Source organism: Cherax quadricarinatus, chromosome 41, assembly GCF_038502225.1.
Source record: "Cherax quadricarinatus isolate ZL_2023a chromosome 41, ASM3850222v1, whole genome shotgun sequence".
Taxonomy (NCBI): Eukaryota; Metazoa; Arthropoda; class Malacostraca; order Decapoda; family Parastacidae; genus Cherax; species Cherax quadricarinatus.
This window is the reverse complement of record NC_091332.1, coordinates 942,268-960,488: the sequence shown is the minus strand read 5'-3', so window position 1 is coordinate 960,488 and position 18,221 is coordinate 942,268. Positions and strand designations below refer to the sequence as shown.

At 42.7% G+C, this 18,221-nt stretch overlaps 1 protein-coding gene across 1 annotated transcript in view; it reads left to right on the top strand.

Moving 5' to 3' along the window:
• The first annotated feature begins 635 nt into the window (after positions 1–635).
• LOC128695839 (neurogenic protein big brain) overlaps positions 636–18,221 on the top strand; it is a 71,805-nt gene continuing 54,219 nt past the window's right edge. The window contains exons 1-4 of the mRNA XM_070092810.1: positions 636–818; positions 1,665–1,935; positions 12,115–12,374; positions 14,863–14,943. Coding sequence (XP_069948911.1) covers positions 636–818; positions 1,665–1,935; positions 12,115–12,374; positions 14,863–14,943 — 795 coding nt within the window. The remainder of the gene's footprint in view (positions 819–1,664; positions 1,936–12,114; positions 12,375–14,862; positions 14,944–18,221) is intronic.

Sequence of the window (18,221 nt, the reverse complement as noted above, 5' to 3'; positions counted from 1 at the left end):
ATACTTCTGGTTTCTGTTGCTAACTTTCCCCTTTTAATGGCGCCCAAAGCAGTCTAAATCAGCCCAGTCCATCCCAGCCCAGTCTAGCAGTGACTGTGCTACAAAGAACGGCTGCTGCCTGTATTGTGTGTATTATATAGTTGTAGTGACTTAGTGCTCTTATGGGGTGATCCATGACATATTATTCTCTCTCTCTCTCTCTCTCTCTCTCTCTCTCTCTCTCTCTCTCTCTCTCTCTCTCTCTCTCTCTCTCTCTCTCTCTCTCTCTCTCTCTCTCAGGATAATTACATAAACATTGATGCTAAGAATATTTCTGAAGATACCTAAAATTGGTGCCGGATCAGCCGGGCTGTGGTTCGTACGTTGGACTGCGTGCGGCCAGCAGTAACAGCCTAGTTGATCAGGCCCTGATCCACCGGGAGGCCTGGTCGTGGGCAGGGCCGCGGAGGCGTTGATCCCCAAAATACCCTCCAGGTAGACTCCGGGTAGATGTGTTGTTGGTAAGTGTACGTTTCCAGAGGTCGACCTCAAGAACCCTTTATCAACATCGAGACGTAATCCTTGAAGCTCTCAGCTAGCAGCCACTTGGAACAGTCTTGGACCATTTGGGGCCACCTAGAACCGTGTGGGACCTCATGGAACAGTGCGGGACCACCTGGAACAATGTGGGACCACCTGAAATAGTGCGAAGCCACCTGGAACAGTGCAGGACCACCTGGAACAGTGCGGGACCACCTGGAACAGCGCGGGACCACCTGAGGGTCACCTGGGCCGCCTGCGTCCACCTGGGACCAAGCACTAAGATATACAGCTCTGCTGTAAAGCCAACCTAATATCCTCCTGAAAATTGTTTGTCTGGTGGAGATCAGATATTGGGGTTGGGGGGGGGGCAGCGGCAGGAGGAAGAAGAGAGAGAGAGAGAGAGAGAGAGAGAGAGAGAGAGAGAGAGTGCAGATTGTGGACGTGGCATTGAAGTATCTTCGGTGTATATATTATCAAGTAACTCTTTCTTCGTTCCAACGAGTAATTCCTAGTGTTTTGGGGCGTTCTCATTAGTTTATTTTATTGAGTGTATGCAGGCAGTAACTACCTGCAGTGTTATACTTACCAGATATGAGATTTGGCTTGCCTTGATTGGTGCTGTGAGCAGAAAAGTATTCCAGACGTAAAAGCACGAGTGATTAGAAACGTTTCAGGTTGTGACAGCAATGTGGGCTTGCTGGCCCCTAGCAGCAACAGTCTGGTTGACCAGGTAGTCATCAAGGAAGCTTGGTCTCAGGGCGGGCTTCTCGCTTGGAATAACTCTTGAAAACGGTCACAAGTATCATTTTAGGCTGGACTTCCAGTTCTTGATGCAAATCCCGTTCTTTTGTTCTCTAAGCAATATATTTATTTCTAGGTCTAACAATGGCATATTTCTTTCCTTCTAAAGCCTAGCGCCACTTCGGGCTGCGGGAGTAGAGAAAATTGAAACCCAGTCATAGGCATGTCATGATGTAACTGCCTTATGTATAATATACTCGTTTTTTACCGTATCTAAGCAAAGACATGTAGCGAAACACTTCTATTGGGATAATGTTTCGCTCTGTGATACAGCTCTGCAAAACTTACACAGAGTAACGTTGCCCATTTAAAGCTTGCTCAGCAATGTGTCTTTTCTTCAGTGCGGTGGACAGCACGTCACTGGAAGTATATGTAAGCAGTTGGAATGTGTCATCGTTGTGCGGGCGAGGGCAGTGTTTGAGTTGGCTGAGGTGCACCCAGTAATAACATCTGCTGCTGCTGCTGCTGTAAATATTGACTCTTGTGAGAAGTGGACCGCCTCCTGCAGCTTGGTCCACTACACGCCCTCCCATTCCCGCGATCATGGGCCAAATGGCCCCGAGGCACAGGACTTACACCAGGTTACGATTGTACCTTCAAGAGGCCAGGATGGTACCCTCAGAAAGCTCGGATGAAACCCTCATTGGGCCAGGATGATACCCTCAAGTAGGCTTGGATTTCACCCTGATTGGGCCAGGATGGTACCCTCATGAGGCTAGGATGGAGGTAAAGATGTAGATGAGCAATAGAGGCGTTATAGAGTATTTTAGAGTGAGTAAGTAGAACACACAACATAAGTGGTGGAGATAAACCTTATATACAGCGTCAGGAGTAGATATAATTGGACCTTGAAGGGCAGACATCAGTAAAACCGGTTGAGTAAGATTAAAAGGAGCTGTGACTCATCTCGTGTAAACAGAATTAGGAGAAAACAAACCAGCTGTTGCACTCTTGTTATCTCTGTCATATTCCTCCTCTTATTTAAGTTGATGTTGGTCCGCTGGATGAATGGAGCCATTTAGGTGTGCAGGTTTGGGAATGGTCCCTAACCTGCACACCTAAATCACTCCATTTTAAAACAAAAGACCTGGCAGAAGGTATAGATTACTTCCAACAAAAAGCAGGGAGCGACGAGTACACTAAGAGAGAACTCGTTGAGTGTCAGAGGTCCTCGACTTTTTAGTGCCCTTCTTTAAGAGGAATTACCAGCAAAGCTCTGGCTGTCTTCAAGATGGAACTTGATAAGTTCTTCAAATCAGTTGGACTACTTGCGACCATCAGTAATAGCTTGGTTGATCAGGAGGCCTAGTTTTTGAGCGAGCCGCGGGGGCATTGACCCCTTGCAGCATTCTTCAGGTATTCCTCCCCTTCCCCCCTGTTTTGTATCCAGTTTCACTGGCTATACTGTTTACCCGGCCATTTAATTTCCTGCGTAACTTTGAAGTACAAATTTTCGTTTTTTTCCCCCGAAGAATTCAAAAGAAAACTTCAAAAGCGCTTAAACGTATATTAGTGTAGGAGGGCAGCACGAGGTTGGTGGCTGGTGCATCTGACAGCTGCTCAACCACAGTGTGTCTGTTGTGTGTTAATGATACCAAGATCATCAGCCTCACTACCCGCTCTCACAGCACGTCTTGCAAATTGGAAAGGAAACGCACCAGCAATAAAGAGTTGTTAAGAAACTTATAGGAAAGTAAAGATATATGTATACTGAATGCAAGTGGAGATTGGTAAGATTTATCAGCTATTTTACATGGTCGTGAGACTAAAAGAAAAGCAGCAATCTAATCAAGATGCTGTAAATAATACCTGGGTGTCTGTGAAAGATCTTCAGATCCTCCGTTCTGGATTTTATGATATAAATTGGTAGAGTGGTGCCAGATCCAGGGATACTATAGAGCAGAACAAGGGACATGGAGATAATGTCAGGTCTTACCTTCGGAAACTAAACTAGTGTTACTATTATTATATTTAGGGGAAGCGCTAAACCCGTAGGGGTCATACAATGGCTGGAGAACTGGAGACAATCTGGTTCGATTTAAGGAAAGGGAAAACAGTTCTGTTGAGAAGGTTCGTGGATGGAGTGATGGTAGAAGGAAATAACTGTAGACACTGTTATGGAGGTGTATTATGGTAGTTATGCCAGAGCCCAGCCTGTCCCGTCTCCTCACTGCTATGCCTAGTCGAATTCTGAGACTGGTTCAAATTTGCACACTGAGGGACAGGTAAGATAGACGGGGTAAATTTTCTCAATAGGGAACATGGGTGCAATAAGTGTACTAACGGGAGAAATCATTCAGCGTAAAGGATCTAAGGCTTTTCAGTACCCATCAGACGCGAGGGAAAATTACCAACAGACAGCTGTCTTTATGATGGTGCCGCGAGGGCGTTGATTCCCGGAAGTGCTTCACCAGCCCCCCCGACCTTCCCCAACACCCCTCTTCCAAGACACCCTTGCTCCCTCCCCAACCGTCATCCCCAGCTCACAACAGCCTACCCAATTCAATGATGGTATCTCTCCACTTGTACTCCTTTTTCAGCAAACATCCACGAGCTCTTCCTCTTTGTTTCCTCTTATACCTTCCTACTGTAAATTAAGAATAATTGTATACCGAGCAAATATTACAAACAATATTACTGGTATAAAATAGAATATCAGAATGAAAATATGAAATTGAAAGTAAGATGAGGTATGTTTTCGCCGTATCATGACGCTGCAACCCTTTGGCTATCAAGATTATGGCAGGCATGTGCCCTTCGTGCTTTTAATGGCAATGTTGGAGAGGTGCTTGTGGTTGGTGTGAATTGCTTTCATTATTTATTTTTAATTACTAACGTAAATAACCATACGTTTTGTATTTTATAAATTGTATATTGTTGACACTACGTATACACAGTTAATAGTCACTTGAAGGATACGTGAACGATGCTTCCTGGGGCAGCGCCCCCCAAGGCCCGGTCCCAGACCAGGCCTGCAATGGATCAAGACTTGATCAACCATGGTGTTTTTGCCAGGTGCATGCAGTCCAACGTACAAACAACAGCCCGGCTGATCAAGAACTGATTTAATTAACTTGGCAAATTCTTCTTGAAGACAGAGGTTTGTTGATAATTACCCTTTAGCACGAAGAGAAGGAGTTGGCAAATCGGAGACCTCTGACACTCACCGAGTTCCTTATTAGAAGTACTCTGCGCCATCTGCCAAGTCTCTTGTTTTCATACGAAGCGATTTCGATGTGTAGATTTGGAACCAGTTCCTCCAGGATTTTCCAGGTGTAGATTACGATTTACCCTACTGGCTTATGTTTCAAGGAATACAGTTGAAGAGATTTCAAGCGTTCCCAGTAGTTCAGATGTTTGACTGCATGTATGCGGGCATTGTATGTTTTCTAGCTGGCTAGTCTCGCCTGCCTTAAAGAGGGCTATTATTCCAGCCAGGAGATAACAAGTGACCTGAAGAATATCAATGGTTCGGCGTCTCTTGTTTTGAAAGTTTTAGTAATCCAACTTTTCGTTTTCCTTGCTGTAGAAATAACATTGTTGCGATCCTTGAATGTGAACTCTTCTGACATCATCACCCCAAGTCTTGCACATGGAACTTTCGCTCTGTTGAATAATTTGACTTTATCCTGTGCTCCGTTTCAATCTTTGTTTCCTCCATTTTTACCTAACGGGGATTAGCCGTATCTTTGACAGACGCCATTCTCAGAGATTCTGGTATCATTAACAAAGGATGTTGCGATGCTGTAATTTACATCCTTATCTATGTCGGATATAAGATTGAGAAACAAAAGTTGGGCGAGTACTGTGCCGTCAGGAACAGAGCTTTTCACTGTGGCAGCCTCCAACTTCATTGTTTACTACTACTCTCTGGTTCTATTTGTTAAGTTAAATGTCTATCTTCCCGCAAATTTTTGTGCGATATCACACCATGGTCGCACTTATCACAGGATTTTACAGTGCATCAGATTTTATCTTGTCTTACAATGCATCCAAGACTGTCGTAATGGTCTAGCAATTATGAAAGGCAGAAGTTAGCTGCTGTGACGTTTCCGCGCATCACGTCATCCGAGATGACCTCTCAGGGTGTTTAATGAGTCCCTGAACTTGGATATGACTGAGTGAGCAAGTGTACGTACAAGCTTTCAAGGACATGTGTGTACCATGCTTCTGTCTGCAGTTTTCCTGCAAGCCACAAGTTGTATCATTCATATTAACTGTCAATTAATAATATGTATATATAGCCTATATTTTCTTAGTTTTGAAACTGGCATTGCTACTAGAATAGGATTAATTATACACAATCATACATCTCTGTATCTCCACCCTTGTGTGGTGCTTCCTCCCTTGTTGAAAAGAACCTTCACTTACTGAGTGATTGTTAATGTGTGTGCGCGCGCTGTTAGAAATGTTAGTCCTGTCATTCGCCTTGAATATTGGTTTCTTGATTTCTTAGACCTCAACCTTTAATTCTCACCCATCAGTTTGTCGGGCCTTGTAACCCCCTCACCAACACTGGTTACTGTCCTAGAGTTCCGAACTTATACCCTTTCACGCTAATTAATCTTCAGTTCTCTCCATCACTGAGGTGTGTAACTTTCACTTTATGACTTGGGCTAACTCCTAACCATTGCCCCCTCCCTCTCTATCTGTCCGACTCCCTCCCTCCTTCCCTCCGTCCCTCCCTGTCTGCCTGACTTCCCCCGTCAGTCTCTCCCTCCCTCGCTTTTACCTTCCGGAGTTCCATCGCCTCTTCCTTCCCCCCCCCTCCTTCCCTGCAATGTTCCATCATCGTAAGAGCTTCAGTACGTCAAGTGTCGCTGCCGGGTTCATTACAAGCAAGACGACCCAGTCGACCTTGTCTTTGGCTCTTAATGTCAGTCCATATTTCAGCGGCAGCTTTGGTAAGTGGACGGGCGTGCATTAGGCAGTCTCACTTCCAAAGTTCTCTCAGGTTACTACTGGTACTATTTAAATAGTGGAGTATATCAGTGTAGAGTGGTACCTCTTCTCAGGTACAAACATGAAATGTAATGTTACAGCGAGGAGGAAACTTGTCAGTGGAGATATTTGAGGTCAGTGTGTAGTGCGAATGTTAAAGAACTAAGTTATTGTGTGCTGGTATGGAAGGTGTAAATAAAAGAAATAAAGAAGTTGCTGAGATGGTTTAGTTACGTATAGAACACAGAGCAAGATGTATTGTTAGTTTTAGGAGGGTGTATTTTGATTTGAAATCTCAGACGCAGATCGAAATATAGTCTTTCTTCTATATTGTTTGACCACATATTGGTGTTCCTCGGTTCATATTCATAAATAAATGTATATATATATATATATATATATATATATATATATATATATATATATATATATATATATATATATATATATATATATATATATATATATATATTATCACACTGGCCGATTCCCACCAAGGCAGGGTGGCCCGAAAAAGAAAAACTTTCACCATCATTCACTCCATCACTGTCTTGCCAGAAGGATGTTTTACACTACAGTTTTTAAACTGCAACATTAACACCCCTCCTTCAGAGTGCAGGCACTGTACTTCCCATCTCCAGGACTCAAGTCCGGCCTGCCGGTTTCCCTGAACCCCTTCATAAATGTTACTTTGCTCACACTCCAACAGCACGTCAAGTATTAAAAACCATTTGTCTCCATTCACTCCTATCAAACACGCTCACGCATGCCTGCTGGAAGTCCAAGCCCCTCACACACAAAACCTCCTTTACCCCCTCCCTCCAACCTTTCCTAGGCCGACCCCTACCCCGCCTTCCTTCCACTACAGACTGATACACTCTTGAAGTTATTCTGTTTCGCTCCATTCTCTCCACATGTCCGAACCACCTCAACAACCCTTCCTCAGCCCTCTGGACAACAGTTTTGGTAATCCCGCACCTCCTCCTAACTTCCAAACTACGAATTCTCTGCATTATATTCACACCATACATTGCTCTCAGACATGACATCTCCACTGCCTCCAGCCTTCTCCTCGCTGCAACATTCATCACCCATGCTTCACACCCATATAAGAGCGTTGGTAAAACTATACTCTCATACATTCCCCTCTTTACCTGAAAGGACAAAGTTCTTTGTCTCCACAGACTCCTAAGTGCACCACTCACCCTTTTCCCCTCATCAATTCTATGATTCACCTCATCTTTCATAGACCCATCCGCTGACACGTCCACTCCCAAATATCTGAATACATTCACCTCCTCCATACTCTCTCCCTCCAATCTGATATCCAATCTTTCATCACCTAATCTTTTTGTTATCCTCATAACCTTAGTCTTTCCTGTATTCACTTTCAATTTTCTTCTTTTGCACACCCTACCAAATTCATCCACCAATCTCTGCAACTTCTCTTCAGAATCTCCCAAGAGCACAGTGTCATCAGCAAAGAGCAACTGTGACAACTCCCACTTTATGTGTGATTCTTTATCTTTTAACTCCACGCCTCTTGCCAAGACCCTCGCATTTACTTCTCTTACAACCCCATCTATAAATATATTAAACAACCACGGTGACATCACACATCCTTGTCTAAGGCCTACTTTTACTGGGAAATAATTTCCCTCTTTCCTACATACTCTAACTTGAGCCTCACTATCCTCGTAAAAACTCTTCACTGCTTTCAGTAACCTACCTCCTACACCATACACCTGCAACATCTGCCACATTGCCCCCCTATCCACCCTGTCATACGCCTTTTCCAAATCCATAAATGCCACAAAGACCTCTTTAGCCTTATCTAAATACTGTTCACTTACATGTTTCACTGTAAACACCTGGTCCACACACCCCCTACCTTTCCTAAAGCCTCCTTGTTCATCTGCTATCCTATTCTCCGTCTTACTCTTAATTCTTTCAATAATAACTCTACCATACACTTTGCCAGGTATACTCAACAGACTTATCCCCCTATAATTTTTGCACTCTCTTTTATCCCCTTTGCCTTTATACAAAGGAACTATGCATGCTCTCTGCCAGTCCCTAGGTACCTTACCCTCTTCCATACATTTATTAAATAATTGCACCAACCACTCCAAAACTATATCCCCACCTGCTTTTAACATTTCTATCTTTATCCCATCAATCCCGGCTGCCTTACCCCCTTTCATTTTACCTACTGCCTCACGAACTTCCCCCACACTCACAACTGGCTCTTCCTCACTCCTACAAGATGTTGTTCCTCCTTGCCCTATACACGAAATCACAGCTTCCCTATCTTCATCAACATTTAACAATTCCTCAAAATATTCCCTCCATCTTCCCAATACCTCTAACTCTCCATTTAATAACTCTCCTCTCCTATTTTTAACTGACAAATCCATTTGTTCTCTAGGCTTTCTTAACTTGTTAATCTCACTCCAAAACTTTTTCTTATTTTCAACAAAATTTGTTGATAACATCTCAACCAGTCTCTCATTTGCTCTCTTTTTACATTGTTTCACCACTCTCTTAACCTCTCTCTTTTTCTCCATATACTCTTCCCTCCTTGCATCACTTCTACTTTGTAAAAACTTCTCATATGCTAACTTTTTCTCCCTTACTACTCTCTTCACATCATCATTCCACCAATCGCTCCTCTTCCCTCCCACACCCACTTTCCTGTAACCACAAACTTCTGCTGAACACTCTAACACTACATTTTTAAACCTACCCCATACCTCTTCGACCCCATTGCCTATGCTCTCATTAGCCCATCTATCCTCCAATAGCTGTTTATATCTTACCCTAACTGCCTCCTCTTTTAGTTTATAAACCTTCACCTCTCTCTTCCCTGATGCTTCTATTCTCCTTGTATCCCATCTACCTTTTACTCTCAGTGTAGCTACAACTAGAAAGTGATCTGATATATCTGTGGCCCCTCTATAAACATGTACATCCTGAAGTCTACTCAACAGTCTTTTATCTACCAATACATAATCCAACAAACTACTGTCATTTCGCCCTACATCATATCTTGTATACTTATTTATCCTCTTTTTCTTAAAATATGTATTACCTATAACTAAACCCCTTTCTATACAAAGTTCAATCAAAGGGCTCCCATTATCATTTACACCTGGCACCCCAAACTTACCTACCACACCCTCTCTAAAAGTTTCTCCTGCTTTAGCATTCAGGTCCCCTACCACACATATATATATATATATATATATATATATATATATATGTGTGTGTGTGTGTGTGTGTGTATGTATGTATGTATGTATGTAAAACTGGTCAATTAGCAAGAACTCATTTAAAATTAAGTCCTTTCTGAAATTTTCTCTTATACGTTTAAAGATATATATTTTTCATTAATGTTAATGTAATTTTTTTTAAATTTGCACCAGAAGTATCTTAGAAAACTTACCTAACCTTATTATAACAAGAGCAATTTATTTTAGCCTAACCCAACTAAATATATTTTAGATTTGTTTACAATAATTTAATACTAACCTAACACACTGAAATATATTTTTTTCGTTAGGTTCAGAATGATTTTGGCGAAATTATTGCATACACAAATTTTCGCTTGTCCTATATGGCAAGTTGAACGTTGCTATTTAAGCCAAGATCGTAAGTTCTGCCTATTCGGCACGACATATATATATATATATATAAAGGAGTCGAACCCATGCTGCTTTGGCCCGCCTCATGGTGAGCGAAAGACACATGACGCTCTAGTCCACGGGACCACACAATTTTCAAGAATGAAGCACCCAGCCAAGCTAGATGTTGTTTGTACTCGTCATCCGAGAACATACGGTGGTGTGGATGCCTCTGAGCTAATTTCATTCTACTCCCTGTTTGGTGTACTAGCCCAACGAGCAGTATTTTATATTATTGTACCCACGAACGAGTGGTATTGATCAGTAACAACACTGCGTGGGTACAGTAATATAAAATACTGCTCGTTGGGCTAGTACACCAAACAGGGAGTAGAATGAAATTAGCTCAGAGGCATCCACACCACCGTATGTTCTTGGATGAGTACAACACCTAGCTTGGCTGGGTGCTTCATTCTTGAGAATTGTGTGGTCCCGTGGACCATGTGTCTTTTGCTCACCATGAGGCAGGCCAAGGCAGCATGGGTTCGACTCCTCGGGTAGTCACAGTGTTGTTATTGATCAATACCACTAGTATTGATCAAGTACTTTCACACTTCTCAGCGCATCATCAGGAGCTGTGCAAGGGCAGCAACAGGAGAAATAGGGTAAGTTTTTCAGAGTATGGTAGCAAGGTGGCACCAGCCAGTACTCTGAAAAACGTAACCTATTTCTCCTGTTGCTGCCCTTGCAACATTACACAGCTCCTGATGACGCACTGAGAAGTGTGAAAGTACTTGAACTAAAGATTTCCACCCCCTCATAGCTTAATTGCCTGTCTGCGATTGTTTTGCGCATGTATAAAGACACCACAAAACAAGAGTGAAATATTAAGAAACATTTAGATGCAGTTCAGTGTAGATAAATGCAAAGTTCTGAAGCTCGAGAGTGCTCATAACCCTAGTACTTATCAGTTAAATAACGTAGAACTTAGCCATACAGATTGCGAAAAGGATTTGGGGGTTACGGTGAGCAGCAACCTTAAACCAAGACAGCAATGCCTAAGCGTACGTAACAAAGCAAACAGATTACTGGGATTTATATCTAGAAGTGTAAGCAACAGAAGTCCAGCGGTTATATTATAGCTTTATACATCATTAGTAAGGCCTCACCTAGATTACGCAGTTCAGTTCTGGTCTCCACATTACAGAATGGATATAAATTCGCTAGAAAATATCCAGCGTAGAATGACCAAATTAATACATAGCATTAAAAATCTTCCGTACGAAGAACGATTGAAGACTCGTAAACTACATTCACTTGTCTCCCCTCATTCATCGTCTTACATGATCGAAGTGTATAAGTGGAAGATGGGTATTAACAAAGGGGATATAAATAAGGTTTTGAGGATATCACTTCAAGAAAGAACCCGCAATAATGGATTCAAATTAGATAAGTTTAGATTTCGAGAGGATATAGGAAAGTATTGGTTTGGAAATAGGGTAGTTGATGAGTGGAACAGTCTGCCTAGTAGGGTTATTGAAGCTAAAACGTTGGGTAGTTTCAAATTTAGGTTAGATAAATACATGAGTGAGAGGGGTTAGATTTAAGTGAGACTTGCATAATGAGTAAATAGAATCATCAAAACTTATTTCTTGGGTAGCATTGTAAATTGGGTTGGGCAAATATTTTGTTAGTGGGAAGGATTGTAAAGGTCCTGCTTAGTATGGGCCGACAGGCCTGCTGCAGTGTTCCTCCTTTCTTATGTTCTTATTTTATCTGGAGTTCTATAAGCGTGAAGCGTCATGCTTACATCTGTGCCAGGTCCAAACATTACACTCAGTGACTGTCGACTACACTATAGATTTTCTTAGAGGGATGGTGTTGATGGATATTTTCCATCATGTGGGGACAATATTTTCCTTTGATCAAATCTTATTACTTCAGTTTCTTTCATGATTTTGTGCCTTGATGCTGGTGAGGAGGCTCTTAATCCAAGGATCTGGTCTTATCTTTCCCATCCTTGGATCGAACCTGAATGTTTCCCATTCCCTAATTTAGGGCTTCCCCTGACTAAAATAAAAATCTGCTTTAGGTGTTTTAATATCCTCGGATAAGAGTCACACCAGACATGATGTTGACATATCCAGGCACTTATCACTTTGACGGGTTTACCACTTTTACCTGAATATAATAATAGATATGAGTGAGAATAGTTATTGTGTGTAAGTACGAGGTGGCCATTATGGGGCAGTAGTTCTTATCTTGTGTTGTCTTCTGGACAGGGCGACGTCGTCAGGGTACACCGGTGACCTGGGAGCTACTGTGGTGTCTCAGGTGATCTCCCCGTGGCAGGGTCTGGGTCTGGAGTTCCTGCTCACCTTCGTGGTGGTGTTCGTGGTTTTCGCTTCCTTCAACCCCTACCGCAGGAACTTCGGCAACCCCGCCGTTGCCATCGGCCTGGCCTACCTCGCCTGTACGCTTGTTGGGGTAAGTCACCCGCTCTCCGTTTAGTCTTAAATTTAAGACCTCAGTGGGTGCATTTTGTCCGCTCATGTACTTGAATAATTTTTTTTTTCAGAAATGGAGTCTTGGCTCCGTGCCCTGCCTCTGAAGACTCCAGGAAAAAAGTAAAAGTGTATTTTTTTTTTCCAAAAAGTAATCATTTTGGAATAAAGTCAGTATACTTTCATTGTGAGATTTTACTTTTCATCTGTCCCCTGGTATTTAGTCCTCGCATTGCGAAGTCTATTTTAAGTTAGGTTTAATTTATCTAGTCACTCTTCAAGCAGGCACTGCACAAGCACCTAAAGTCGGTACCTGACCAACCGGGCTGTGGCTCGTACGTTGGATTGCGTGCATCCAGCAGTAACAGCCTGGTTGGTCAGGCCCTGATCCACCATGAGGCCTGGTCACAGACCGGGCCGCGGGGGCGTTGACCCCCGGAACACTCTCCAGGTAAATTTATCCTGATACATTCCTCTTACCTTGAACACTATTTGGTTGAAAACCTTTGCATCCTTTCATGCTTCCTATCATGTTTAATCATGTTATGACTTAAAGCTGATGCTTCAAATATGAAAATGAACCAGTTCTCTCTCTCATTCTCATATCCGACATAGACACATAAATCATAGCACTGTATCATCCTTTGCAGACGATACTAGAGTGTGTATGAGAGTGTCATCCATTGATGACACAGTGAACCTCCAAATAGATATAAACAAAGTATTTCAGTGGGCCACTGATAATATGATGCTCAGGGAGGACATGTTTCAGTTACTCCGCTTTGGAAAAACTGAGGAAATAAAAACTGAAACTGAGTATAAAATAAGCTCGAATCACTCAGTAGAGCGTAAGAGTAATGCGAAAGACCTAGGAGTGATTATGTCAAATTATTTCACCTTCAAGGATTACAACAGTGTCACTCAAAACCACAAGAAAAATGAAAGTCTGGGTAACTAAAAACCTAAAAACAGGGATGCCAAGCCAAGAATGATACTCTTTCGAGTCGCATGTTGCCTCTCGAGGCTGGAGCACTGTTATACTGTTAACAGCTCCGTTCATGGCAGGCGAAATTGTAGATTTGGAGAATGTGCAGAGAATCTTCACTGCCTGCGTATATTCAATCAAGCACCTAAATTGCTGAGAATATTTGAAATCCGTCGATCTGTACTCTGCAATGTAGGAAAGAGAGATACATTATAATCTACACCTGGAAAAATCTAAAATGATTAGTCTCAAATATGCACACACAGATCATTCCCCATGATATATATATATATCATGGGGAATCATTATAAGCCTAAGTTACAGTGGCGCTAACTTTTATTGTATTTTTATATATGGTATATTAAAAGGTTAGATCCACATGCTGGTTGCTTGCATGCAAGTGAAGGAGGGTAAACTCGCATGAGAGTAAACATGTCAGGCTGTTGTGTTGAGGGTAATTTTGAAAATAACACACATTATTACATTTCTTGCTTGGTGTCGTGTAACAGGTGGTACCACGCCCCCAGACCACGCCCTCTTGCTGCACCCATGCCCTGTGGGTGCGCCCACGCCCCGCAGAGGAAAGAGGGATGTTCCCTAGGTTCTGTATTATATTCATATAACAGAAAGATTCTGGGTTCGATCACCGGGTAGGGTGAGGTGTATGATCACAGTCTTATACCAGTGCCCACACTGGTCATTGAGGCATCATACCAGTGCCCACACTGGTGGTTGAGACATGCCCACGCCCACACCGTGGCATTGAGGGCTGAGGTGGAGGGAGGGAGGGAGGCAAGCAACATGAAGGCAGTGAAGTGGGAGGAACTCGTGGTGAATATTAACACACTTCCCATGTGTCCTCCCTTCTGCTGTCTTCCCCTCCTTCCACCCCCTTTCTTTCATTCCCCTCCTTCCTCCCCCATTCCTTCATTCCCCTCCTTCCTCCCCCATTCCTTCATTCCCCTCCTTCCTCCCCCTTTCTTTCATTCCCCTCCTTCCTCCCCCTTTCATTCCCCTCCCTTCTTTCATTCCCCTCCTCTCCCTTCAAGCACTTATACGAAACAACAAGCAGTGTAAACGGCCTTGCCTAAGCGTGGTTACAAGTACTTCTTTCAGTTTGTTATACACAGACGATGTTTCAGTTTGTTATACACAGACGATGTTTCAGTTTGTTATACACAGACGATGTTTCAGTTTGTTATACACAGACGATGTTTCAGTTTGTTATACACAGACGATGTTTCAGTTTGTTATACACAGACGATGTTCAAACTAAATAAAAGGTGTGATCAGCTGGCCTTGTTGGCCAGGAACCGGTAAAAACTGATAAAAGTTAAGAGGCGGGGCCAGGAGCTATGAATGAACATTTACACACACAACTAGCTGAGTACACGCAGCTCCAAGATGTATTTAGTGCGAGTTGATTACATAATGTGTGTACAGTATATGTAGTGTTTTCATTGATGTATTTTGTCTTGCCCAACAGCTGCCCCTGACAGGCGCCTCTATGAACCCGGCTCGCTCCCTGGGACCTGCTTTCGTTAAGAACAAGTGGGACGCTCACTGGGTGAGTACTACCATTACTCCTTTACCACCACTCATACATGATGCCTTCTAAATAAATGTATACGGCATCACAGTATTTAGTTTTGCATTAAAGTTATTAAATAACATTTATTGGACTTCGTGTGTGGTGTATCGTAACTCCAGCGTGTGTAACTCTGTACTGCTAGAAGCAACAGCCTGTTTGACCAGGCACCCAACAAATAAGTCTAGCCTTGGACCTGACGGCGGGGGTAGAGGAACTTTCGAAAAAAAAAAATCATAGGTAACATTGGTAGGAAAGTGGGTCTTCGAGGGGACTTTGTGCAGACTACCTGGAGTCCTGGTCTGGGACCGGCCCACCGGGATCACCCTACTGGTTGGCAGGTCTTATCAGTGTTGCAATACAGGTCTTGAATACTTATAAGCAGCTCTTACTTCTTCCTTCACTATTGCATTATCAACCAGTAAATCATATATAATTTTAAGTGACTTGGAAGTTGCAAATGGCCTGGACATCTTAAACAAGTGGCAGATTTTTATTGAAATATCAGTTTTGTATGTTATGATTTGTTTTTGTTTGGGGCTGTTAATGTGTGTTAATGATTTTTTTTGTTGATTGTTCTTAGTAAGGAGTTGAAGATGTGTTCGGCTGTGAAACTTAAGTATTCTTGTCAACCTTGTTCACATTGTTTGGCCGTCGAAGCGACTGTTTTATGAGGCTTTCCATATCAAAAGTGGATGGTAACGTAAAGGCATACGGATACTTGAAAGGCCTAAGAACTAGACCCTAAAAGTGTTAACGTGCATTTACGTATATATTCTTGGTTATTTTATGTTACAAGCAAAATGTATAATTTATTTTCACTGATAAGATACCATGACATATTAAAGTTTTCCTTCCTCGCGTAGGTCCACATTTTTTTATGCATCTTCTTACAGCACTGAGAGCTTAGGTAAGGTTTGTCAGGAAACAGGACAAGTGTTTCCTAACGCGGGTCTTAGTCATATGATGACCCACAGCTGGAGTTTTTAGTTATCTGATTGAGGCTTTCCGCTGGCTTACTGGTCCACCCCTTTTAAAATTAGTATACATGCATTACTGAAAGGTGTTCGCAGTATCTGGCTTTGAATGAACTAAACCTTGTTTCTCCTTCAGTGACCTTGTTATCTTAGAAGTTTCCACTGGTATTTTCCCTCTCCTAGGACTAGTGAAAACTTAACTAGGGCACCTTATTTAGCTGCCGTCACTCCAACGACCTCTACTACAGGTATACTTGTACAGCCAACCACCACTAAAACTACACCACTCTCGGAACTCATCAAAGGTACCACCATTAAAGCTACAACCACCACCAGCAACCACCACCAGCAACCACCACCAGCAACCACCTTCCTCAAAATTGAAGGTTTTTACAGAAGCCGTGGTGATGGTGGGTGCAGCGTCGACAAAATTGGTGCTACAGTCACGAAAAGCTTCTGCAGGACAGAGGAACGAAGAGAGTGAGAGTAAAAGTGAGTGAATGTGAAAGTGAAAATGAGTGATGGAGTAGTAGTAGTTTATGTAGGGTTTTGTGAACGAGGGGAAAAAGGAGAGTATAGAACAGTAGTGGATATGTAGGCATAGCAGGACAATGATGAACTTGGAATGGAGACAACAATAAGTAAATTTGTGAGCAAAAACATGAGGGATAGGTAGGAACGAACCGACAAGTCTTGGCTCTTTAGTCACCCATTAAGATTCTGATACAGGAGAAATTAATTAGGCTAATATGACTGATTATCCAGAAGTGAGACTAGAGATAGAAAAAATAAGGAAGTAAAACAATCTGTGCCTCAAAGTCTTGGCGCTTCTCATCCTCCTGGCAGATATACATAAACACGCAGGCTACACTTTGGAATCATCCTCCAAGAAACGAGAAAGTAAAGAACATACTGAAGGAACGGGGCTAAACGAAAACCATGGGTCTGACAATGTATACGCATGTTTACTGATTGCACCAGCACTCGCCCATCAACTAACCAATAATCTAGCCATGAGGGTGTTGAGGGTCCCTTATTACTGTAATACATGTACCGAGTTCACCTGTCCACTACAGCCTCCTGTTAACACCATCTACTATATTCTACTTCAGCATTACGTCCAATCTACGCTTTTCCATCCATAAAACACTCACTCCCGCTCCCGCGTCCTCCCTGGGGAGGTGGGGGAAGGGGTAAAAGGAGGAATTGAGGTAGTACGTGTGTGGGGGGTGTGAGGGTGTTGCAGTGAGAGTACGATACTGTTATTGTTTACATCCGGGTTACTCTTGGTACTTCCCACGTTGCTCTTGGCACTTCCCACGTTGCTCTTGGCACTTCCCACGTTGTTCTTGGCACTTCCCACGTTGCTCTTGGCACTTAACGCCAGTTTAAACACGACTTTGGCCAAAACCTTATCTTAATTGGAAAACTTTTAATTGAAAATTGTAAATATTTAGACATGCTTTTTTTTTTTACTGTGAAGCAGGTGGGCAGAGTTATAATGTGTTTTAAGTTATAATAAGAATATTGCTTCAGTTTTCAAGTGTACCTTGAGCGAGGAGTTAGTACGCTACGACTGCTTAGTGATATATTTGTAACCATAATGGTCACAACAGTTTTTAATACCTTCCTTTTAAATTATCCACCGACATTAATTCTTTTCAAGCGGTGACTTGATAATTCAAACGATCCTGGCCAGCCATGCTGCGGTACCTTTGTCGAAGTGCCTGCTCCAAGCACCAACAGACTGGCTATTCCAGTTGACAACTTCAGTCTTCTACAAACTACGATTGGTGTGCTTGGATATACTTGGCTAAACGTTGTGATAAAGTCGGCTATTGCTACTTGCATCCCGTACAACCTGGAAAGAAAAGTGTTAGTTTCTTTGGTAATCAGTTTACGCTGCGACTCTGGCTATGCGAGGTGCTTGGTTACCTGTAGTCGTTCCCGAGGGCTACCAATTCCTTTGTCCCAATAAATGTAAGGCTCGCCTACATGCCTATTACTATACCAACCACGCTACCAGTATACAACAACGCAATGCAAAATTCCGCCCAGACTGCGAATTACAGTGATGACAGCAGTGGGATTTAGTTTAGCCATTTGTAACCATGCCCAAGTCTGGCTACTACATCAGTCTGTTTGTAATAAAGTTGGTAGAATTACCGACAGTATGTAATGTAAAAGGACACAAGTGCTCTCAGTAGTAGTACAAGTTCCTAGTAACCAGTTACCAGTAACCAGTGTACCAGTAGATGACTCACTACCAACCGTCTGTGT